A 10,287-nucleotide genomic window follows, 5' to 3' on the forward strand; every position below is an offset into this window, starting at 1 on the left:
GTACCTTTAACTTATAAATTTGACTATATTCATAATCTATCTATTGACTCATTCAAATGGCTCGGTGGTGAAGTTGTTTGTTGCATTATGGGTTATTAGAAATAGACCATTACATGGCATCTAACATAGTTGTCGAAAAACGGGTATAATAACCCCTCTGTCTTAACCCATGTGCGCTTGGTCCTAACACCAAATCCCCGCCCATGCATGGGGGGACATTTGTCGTGGCCCTAGGCACACAGTGCAGTGTGTATATCTCGTGGTTATATTGACACATTGAGGCCTGAGGGCACGCGAACATTAACCCTCCTTCTCCTCACCGCCCATCCTAAATATAGTTTTTGTCTCCTTCCCCCTCCATTTCCTTACTGTCTATCCCTCCCCTTCTTGCTCCAGGATCCTGCAGTCGCTAAGCCGGGGGAATCTAATATCCCATTCGGTGTTTTCCCCCGGCGTCTAATGCGGGGTCGGTACTAAAAAAAAATACTTCTGTCTACCCCTGATATTATGTTATGACACTCATTCACCTGGACATATCCGTTTTCCGATGCTGAAGGATCCGAAGGCGTTACTTTGTTCTAGCTTAAGGTCCAACCATCGATCCGGTCGGAAATGTTCCGCGTCCGGTCCCCACACAGGGTCTCGATTCATACCATACATATTGAGAATTAATTGTGTGTCAGCTGGCATTTTGTAATTTTCTGTAAAATAAAACAATGATTTTACAAACGAACAATATACATTTTCTATATTTGAATTACGGATTTCTAGAGTGATTATTTATTGAACATTTTCTATTCGTACAGTTTAAACTTTCAATCCTATTTCTTTTCCTTTTCTAAGTAAATAAATGAAGCAGTAGTTAGAAAACATACCGACTATCACATACAAGGTAACACCTAACAATAACCGAATAAACTGATAAATACTTACTTAGCTGAACTACTTTATCGCAGTATCTCAATAAAAAAGGACCGGGTGGATACAGTCTCAGAGTCTCTTTTATAACAGCCTCTGTATATAGCAAATGTGACAAGTCCTCCTTCTCAACATCTCGGTCCGTATCTCCAAAGATGGTTTGTATTCTGTCAATGTACAATTTAATTGTGATTTAAATATATAGCTTTTAGTACAAGACTATCCGCTCTCACACCACTACAACTACTGTAAGCCAGGTTCGACAGTTACACTTGATGACACCTAGTTTCACAACTAGCTCGGTAGGTAGGTAGTAGGCAGGTAGACTTGCCAAGCTTCACAGCTTGGCGAATAGAAAAGATAGGGAGGAGCTCAAAATATTATCGGTCAACTTCACTTCATAGCAAAACGGGAAAAATCATAAACTTAGGCGGTTTATTTTTACATCCACAAACTGATCGTAAAACTTACTCTTCATGCACTCGTTCCTGGACCTCTGGATAGGTTCCTAAACACATAAGTGTGTAAGTTAAAACTATGGAGCACGTATCGTATCCTGCTACTACGAAGGTGTTTACCTCGTCTTTTATCTCTTTATTTGTCAACATGTTTTTCTCTGAAAGTTCTAGTAGTAATTCTAGAAGTGATTTATATTTTGCACCTGGAACCGAAATATATGATATAACTAAATATGTAGGTATACTTAGTCTGGCCATAAATACTGTTACACTTAATTATAAAAAAATATTACATTTGAATTTCGAATCTGTCATTTTTATACGATTGTTCATTGTGTTTTCTCATTTTGGCGCCAATACATTGTAAAATATTTTGCGATATTAAAATGGTGTGGGGTGATAAAGAGAACCGAATCGCTGTGATAGCATTACACAAAGTAGGTATGGAGCCAAATGCAATTTTTAAAACTCTCCATACACTTGGTATTAGTAAAATGTTTGTGTACCGGGCTATTAATAGGTACAATGAGACCTCCTCTGTTTGTGACAGAAAAGATCTGGCCGTCCACGTAGTGTTCGTACGAAAAAGGTGGTCAAAGCAGTAAGGGAAAGAATTCGAAGAAATCCTGTCCGAAAGCAAAAGATTTTATCTCGGGAAATGAAGATAGCACCTAGAACCATGTCGCGTATTTTAAAAGATGACTTAGGACTTGCAGCCTATAAGAGACGCACTGGCCATTTCTTAACTGATAATTTAAAGAAGAATAGGGTGGTAAAATCGAAACAACTACTGAAGCGGTACGCAAAGGGAGGTCACAGAAAAATTTTGTTTACGGATGAGAAAATTTTTACAATTGAGCAACATTTTAACAAACAAAATGACCGTATTTATGCTCAAAGCTCTAAGGAAGCTTCCCAATTAGTCGACAGAGTGCAACGTGGACATTATCCGACTTCAGTGATGGTTTGGTGGGGTGTTAGCTATGAAGGAGTGACTGAGCCATATTTTTTGTGAAAAAGGTATCAAAACATCGGCACAAGTGTATCAAGATACCATTCTTGAGAAGGTAGTTAAGCCCCTTAACATCACCATGTTCAATAACCAAGTATGGTCCTTCCAGCAAGACTCGGCGCCGGGTCATAAAGCTCGGTCCACGCAGTCTTGGTTGGAATCGAACGTTTCGGACTTCATCAGAGCTGAAGACTGGCCGTCGTCTAGTCCCGATCTTAATCCGCTGGATTATGATTTGTGGTCAGTTTTAGAGAGTACAGCTTGCTCTAAACGCCATGATAATTTGGAGTCCCTAAAACAATCTATACGATTGGCCGTGAAGAATTTTCCCATGGAAAGAGTGCGTGCTTCTATTGATAACTGGCCTCATCGTTTAAAGGACTGTATTGCAGCCAATGGAGACCACTTCGAATAAGCTTTTTATATTTTTAATTGTTTTATATTTATGTATTAAACTGACACACTGTAAAAGTAATAAATGTTATTTGCAGTTAACAATTTTCTTTTTTCTTTATTACAATATTTATGGCAAGACTAGGTATAATATGTGTTACATGTATATTGGTCTTTGTATCTTATATGTTATTTACTTAAGCGATACGAACAATTTGAATAATATCTAACGATATTGTCTATTCATACGCCCTATATGCAGTACTTTGTAACTCTAAATTATAGACGGCTTTGTATGATTTTTACTCATTTAACGGTTGTGGGCATTCGTAGCGCTTACAATCAAGAAAGCGGCAATAGCTGAAGCACCTCAGTAGTGGTAATAAACAATTTTAAATTTCATGACGTAAAAGTTGCTATTAAAAAAATTTATTATAAATACAATAACTTAAGACATGAAAATTTTCAGCAGGTTAATGTTATAATAATGATTATTAAATAGAAAACTGACCTTTGGAATTCATGGAATAAATTGTAGACTTAGAAGCCTTTAAAGCAGCACGTTTCGCATTAATTATCTGTATACAAAATAATTTTATTTTCTTAAAAATTCAATATTAGAATTATTACAAAATATGAATAACCTTATTAATAGAGGACCGTCCTGTGATTGATTTTGTACATTATTTTATAAGTAATGGTTATTAATACGAAAAAAAAAGCCCTCTTGCGATAACTGAATTAAAATTGGTTAAAAATTGGACTGGGAATATCGCTTCATCTCTTTCTTTCGCACGTGTAGTAATTCCCGATGACGTCATATGTGGGTATTGCGCCTCTTTTTGTTTCTCGTAACTTACACCTTCCACCGAAATTCAAAGACTTATAACTTGTTTCTTTTTTACCGGATTTTAATAATTACTTCTGTGTTATAATATATATAAAGTAAATATTTGATAGTAGTAAAGAACAAAAATTAGTCCTGTACCCTATTAGTGTACAAATTACCACAATAAGCTAACATATTGACCCCAACGTAATAGTATGAATAACAGTTTTTGAAAATACTTGCGTTCTATTTGGTGTCATTGAATGTAATAAGAAATGTAGGATAGATGCTTCGATCATCACCAAACAATGTAGAAATACGCACACACACAAACTTGTTTTTCATTATCATTGTTCCTGATGTGTTAGTCATGTATAATAATTATATTCCACTTAAAGCGTCATAGTTATTTTTAAAAACAGTCTTGTTCTAAAAAAAACTATTTATCTCTGTGAAAATGCCCCAGTTCTTATTAACGATAGACGACCTTATGGTGAACATACAAACGAGTATTGAATACCTGTTCGTAAAGTAAATGTTTGAATATGGATAGAGCAACTGATTAAATAGATTAAAATTACTTTTCTCTCTGGCGGACGATGCTGGTATCGTACCATCAGATGGCGATAAAAATGTCTACAGTGTTTTATGAACATTTCTAGCGGGAACGGCTATTCATGCAGGCAAGACTACAAGCAACACCCAATGACATCATAAAATTCTTTTTCATTTCTAGAAGCATCTATCCTCATATCCAAGAAAGCTTATGGCGTGGTCAACAAACTGTCTTTCCCGAGTCGATATATTTTTTGCATATTTTCTTGTACGCAAGTAAAATGCTTTTTCGTTGTTTACCGATATCTGTTCAAGGAGGAAGATCTATTATTAATTATTCAACTATTCTTGAACATAATTATTGGCTGTTTTAAAATCACAACTCGATTTCCAAAAGTCGGATATCTATACCACATCTACCGTGTATTTATAGACTACCTACGTCAGATTAAACTTACTTATAAGGTAAATGTAGCATATTACGGTATATTAAGGCATTTGCTACTTTGAAGATGATTTTCAATAAAATTAGAAAGGCGATAGGAATGAAAACTGTTTTATTCGAAAGACTGTTATTATAATCTTATATATTCATCTGAATTTACAACATTATTTAACGTTGTAGCCTTTAATTTATAGAAATAGTTGTTACTTTACGGCACCTCAAGTTTGTCACTAATTCCGTGCGAAAATTTGACTTCTAACATAATTCCGGAATACGTTGTACGTAATTCCGTGCTCTGCCGAAGCATACATTTTCTATATAAAAGCAAAAATAAAATTAAGTGTCTTCAAGTATAAGTATATACTTAAATAGACTAAAATAATTGTAATAATTCATGAAATAAAAATCAAAATTTGTCACAATTTTAAACATTTCTTAAAATTACTTTCATTCAAAAATGGAAAGATAATGAAGTCAAAACTAAAAAAGGAATATAGGTAAGTGCCTAAATTGAAATAATCAACAAACAAATAGAAATTGTTCTTCATTTTATTGCTCTTCTTTTCTCTTTCTAATATATCTTTGGTTACTGGAAAACCCATTTGTGCCATCATTATAACCCATTCAACTATAAGAGATTCCTCTTTCGGGGTCAGTACAGTTGGAGCTCCCATATGATCTTGCTTTTGTATTTTTCATGCATTGTGTCATATAGCGTTTGTCTAGAAATTGTAAATATTTTGGAAGCTTTGTAAAAAGATAGTATCATTAATTTCTTTTAAAGCCTTTTGAAGAGTTTCGGGCGTATATTTATTTTATTTATTTATCTATTTATTTATTTCATTTATTTATTTTTTACATCAGACTGTTATTATAATTATTATATTATATTTTCTAGTAATTTCGTAAAATTATTAACTCTGTAAATGATACGCAAAAATAACCAGAAACACCTCCCTCCCCATTATCATTATATGTGAAATAAAAACTCAGAAACTAATGTTTTCCTTCTCCCAAATTATACAAATATACTACTCCGGGTATACCAGAATAAAGGACATGAGTGAAAAACTCGTGCACTTTATTACGGGCGTAAAAAAATGGATTTAATTAAATATTTTTAATAAAATTTCTTAATAGTATATAAAGTCACATGACAATTATATGCATACCATCGATATAAATACGTATTTTTTATGATTTTATAAAATAACATTAATTTAAAGTTGATGGCGTACTACGCCAATTCGTTAATTTGACATAAAGAGTAATAATTTCAGACTTAATTATAAGCAGTAAAACAAAAACAAAAACATATACCGTAATTACCTCACAATAATCTGCCTTCATCATTAAATTTATAAAGAAACTTAACACCAGTTAGAAATAAAAAACAAAACTATTTCGGACTGATTTGCCGGTATTGCGGCATGTACGCAATATTGTTCACCGCCTTAATTCTTTGCACATTATGATGATAGTCACAAATATGACAATTTCGCTAAAAATATGCTTTATAATATCTCGAATTAGCTATAAAACATTCTGTTGATATCTACCATTCAATCATTTCATAAATTTATATTAAATTAACTTGGGGTATCATGTGAAATTCTTATGAAAATTACATTGTCCTACGCTCACCGACAATAGAGTCGTACGAAACTAGTGTATTTGCGATTGACGCTTTCAGAGGCTCGATACGGCGTTTAGAATTATTATTTAAATTTGAAAATTGTGTTATTTAGGTTGTATTTAAACTATACTTTATGTGGTTACTATAAAAATCATGATTTTAATGGCTGTTTTCTTATTTTGCGACAAAAATTAAAATGACCCGGCATAATGTACTATACCGGCATAGTGTACGTTTACCTTACCCTCTGCTTAAACATAACGTATGTACGTGTATACTTACAGTATCACTCATGTTACTTGAAATTCTGATGATTTCGTCTTCTATCTTTTTATATCCTAATAATTGGTACATGAAATCACTGTATAATAATGGATTGTTAAATCTATCAACAAAGTTTTTTAAAATTGTGTCTGTAGCGTTCATGTATTGTTTTATAAAATTTTTATCATCCAGTTCGTCAACTCCAAACACTGTCTCTGAAATGTTATACTTTATACTGTTTGAATTTTGCATTTCTAAGTAGGTACCGCAGTCTTCTGCGGCATGTCACTCGAGGTCGAGACCAAGTATCTACTAATGATAAATTATAGTAATAATAATAATCTGCCCTGTCCTGCTGCCAGGCACAGGACTCCTCTACTATAGAGATGGATTAGGCCTTAGTCCTTCATGCGAATTACTAGACGTATGCTGGTTTCCTCACGGTGTTTTCCTTCACCGTTATAGCAAGCGATAATGTACAAAGAATACACACGTAATTTAAGAAAAGTCAGAGGTGTGTGCTCTAGGAATTTGAACCTGTGGACATTCGTCTCGGTAGTCTGTTCCACACCCAACTCGGCTATCACTGCCGCTATGTTACTATTAGTTTATACTTACTAGAAAGTATTTTAAAAATAACATCTTTAATATATGGTAAAATGTTAAAGGTGGGTTCAGTCTGAGTTGATACTATTTCTACCAATTCTCTTGCTTTAGTATTAAACACTCCAAGGTATCCATGCAATATTGGCAAACTGAATGCTGGTGCAATCATTCTACGTTGATTTTTCCAAATTTCACCTGTAACAAGAGTTAAATGTCCATGAATGTGACCTACTGAGAAAGAATAGCAATGATAATGAATATTACAGCTGGAAGTGACACATCCTAAAGTGCATTCTTATGACGCTGCAAACAAGTAGTGTGTGTATTATGCTAAAATAAATTATTGTAATATAGGTAAAAAATAAGAAACCAAATGACTTATTTTGTTTTTTTAATAAGTATTTTTTCTTTATCAATACTTTTAAATGTTTCAATTTGAGATTTTTATAATTCATAAGTAAGCATACCTGTAGACATAATCAAAGAGTTTCCCAGCCATCGCTTCCCCCATTTGTAACCAAAATGTTTTTGAAGGCAACTGTTCGCCGCGGTCAATGCGTCTTGAGGATTGGTTATTACTGAAAAATATATTTTTTTATTAAAACGGCGCGCTAATTGTATTTTTAATAGCTATTTATTTGACATTTGTGTTAAACATAAAAAAAATCGTCAATATTTTTCTACAATATTAGTTTTATGTTATCTTTACTTTATATGTTAACATTTTTTTTATAATGTGGATTTTGTTGAATTCATTTCATAATGAAAATGTCCTTATCATGGTCAATTGCGTGCATCTCCACAAATAAAAAACTATTTTGGTAGTTTAAAATTTACAAAAAGAGCTAAAATAGATACGATCGCTGCTTTTTAACTTCTCAGAATCGGATAAATGAGGTCATGAATAACATGACCTCATTTATCCGATTCTAGCATCGATGAGTTTATCATTATATTTGTGCTGCGTATTTTTCGGATCCTATGGAACTGCTACTATGTAATATAATTCCGCAGAATTAGAACATAAATCACTAAAAGAAAACAATTTACGGATTTCATCACGGTTATGTATATTATTATTTTCTCCCGATGTTTCGAAGATTTTGCAGCTTTCTTGGTCACGGGGCGGACCGAGGTGTTCGTCACCCGCAAGTAAAAGTTACCATATCTACCTACATTTTACAAATATACAATAAAATAACATATATTTTAACCCTTGACGGTCCGATCTACGCAGAATGAGCTCGCAGTGTCTTTGAAGTATGGCAGCCGGTCTTTAATTATATATAAAACTGGATCCCAGGCTTGTGCAAGCTTCCAATCACTTTCTCCATTGAAATAAATCGTTAGACTGCTCTGTCATGATAAATATATGCACGAGGTGAGGCAAGGGTGCCATCCTCTATACTGTCGTGCTTGCGTCACCTTGCCTTGTCTCCTCGAGAGTGTGGATCCCAGGAGTAAAAAATTAAGCCAGAACACTCGCCTTTTTGTCTAGTGAAAATGCATATGATCTGTGCATCGAAAAGTTCTAGGTCGGTAGTCTCAACACAAGTTAACGACCGATGACGTATCGTTGTAACTATACTGTTATAAACAGTCAAAACTTATACTCAATTCACAGTTAAATTACATCAGTACAATTTTACGATCGTTAACTTAAGTTGATAGTGTCCCAAGGAATTCGATTCCTAGACTGGGCTAACGTGTGGGGATTGTAATCTAAAATTGCCCAGGCCTATACCCTCCAAAAAGAACTGATGTGCGAGAATTCATAAAACCTTGGACACATGAAGAAAAAGAGTTTTTCTTCATAGATACATGAAGAAAACGACTTTATGTTGCGACAGTTTATCGCAAGATATGAAGTGCATCAACTTACTATAATATCTGTGAAATCCCAATGCCCCGCAAATAACTCCGCCTTCTTTATACAGTCTCTGGATATATTTATCACGTGGCGAAATAATGCTAAAAAAATAAAAATATATTATTCCTAGGGCCTAGCGAATGAGATTGTTACTCTTAATATTCTTATCCGATACGCATAGTTATTTCAGTCAGGAAAAGAAGAATAAAAAGCCATTAAAATTTAAATATGTTATAAGCAAACTAAATAGGGGCGTTGTGCCGGTTAGCGTCAACTTAGTTGAGTTGTTAACAGTTAACAAAAATTTTCTCAACATTCTTTGCCACTTAGGTATAGAAAAACTTAGAAGCACAGCCGTTCTAAGTTTCAGTTAGTCACAAGTGACGATAAAATTGCTGTCTTATCTGAAAATTAAAGGCAACTATCTAACGATAGATATGATTGGTGAGAAAACTAAACTTATGCAAAGTTTTTACCATTACGTCCTTCAAGCAAAAGAAGTTCCCTATGACGGGAAATATTCCGCGAAGGTATGGCGGCCTGTCAGGCGAACTAGAATTCCGAAGATACCACGTCCAGACCGCGTACAACACACACAGGCACGACAACACCGACAACATTGTGTTGCTTAGTTACATGCTTTACGGAAAACGAATGGATGACCTTTATGAGTTTTATACTTACATATATTGGAAAAATAATACTTCATGTTGCAATATAATTAATAGAATCGGTAATTTGCAAAAAGTCTCGGCATATCTTATTCTTTATTAATTATGAAACATTTCTTTACATTTTAAAATGACCAGTTATGAACATCCAATTTTAGACAGTATTGTCCATTAAAGGTTATTTAATTTATTAATTTGAAGTAAAGTACATAAAAGATTATTTTATGTACTTACATAATTATAAAACTATCAGATACACGAAACTCTAATATTGGACAAATTATCCATTACTGGCAGAAGACATAATATTTAAATATTCTGTCATCTTTAAAATTAGCTAATACGCTATGTTGAATAATGTTTCTTCGATATTAAAGATACAGGAAATAAATCAACAAACGTCCATTACAGTGTTACAAAATCTTTAAAAATTACGTTATTATAAGTCAACAGCGTTACGCTTATATATTTGTTTCATACTCATTCTCTCGAGGCGATAAAATCTTATTTCAATATCCATATAGTATAAAAATATATATTTATGAAAGAATTATCCTGCTATTTTAGCAACTCTTTTAAAAGTGTCTGTCATTGGTGTTATATCCAAGACTGGCGCCGTAACCTTGTTTT

The 10,287-nt window shown here is 33.6% G+C and overlaps 1 protein-coding gene across 1 annotated transcript; it reads right to left on the reverse strand.

The window, feature by feature from the left end:
- Positions 1–511: 511 nt before the first annotated feature.
- On the reverse strand, positions 512–9,037 carry LOC119191751 (cytochrome P450 4c21-like). Its single transcript, XM_037445618.1, has 8 exons — positions 8,999–9,037; positions 7,584–7,694; positions 7,129–7,311; positions 6,529–6,725; positions 3,293–3,359; positions 1,390–1,579; positions 934–1,085; positions 512–701 (listed from the first exon to the last, which is right to left on the reverse strand). Exons 2-8 carry the CDS (start codon positions 7,591–7,593, stop codon positions 520–522), a joined length of 981 nt encoding a protein of 326 aa, XP_037301515.1. The 5' UTR covers positions 7,594–7,694; positions 8,999–9,037; the 3' UTR covers positions 512–519.
- Between the last annotated feature and the right edge of the window lie 1,250 nt (positions 9,038–10,287).

The sequence above is a fragment of the Manduca sexta genome, unplaced genomic scaffold (assembly GCF_014839805.1).
Source record: "Manduca sexta isolate Smith_Timp_Sample1 unplaced genomic scaffold, JHU_Msex_v1.0 HiC_scaffold_1885, whole genome shotgun sequence".
NCBI classification, from domain to species: Eukaryota; Metazoa; Arthropoda; class Insecta; order Lepidoptera; family Sphingidae; genus Manduca; species Manduca sexta.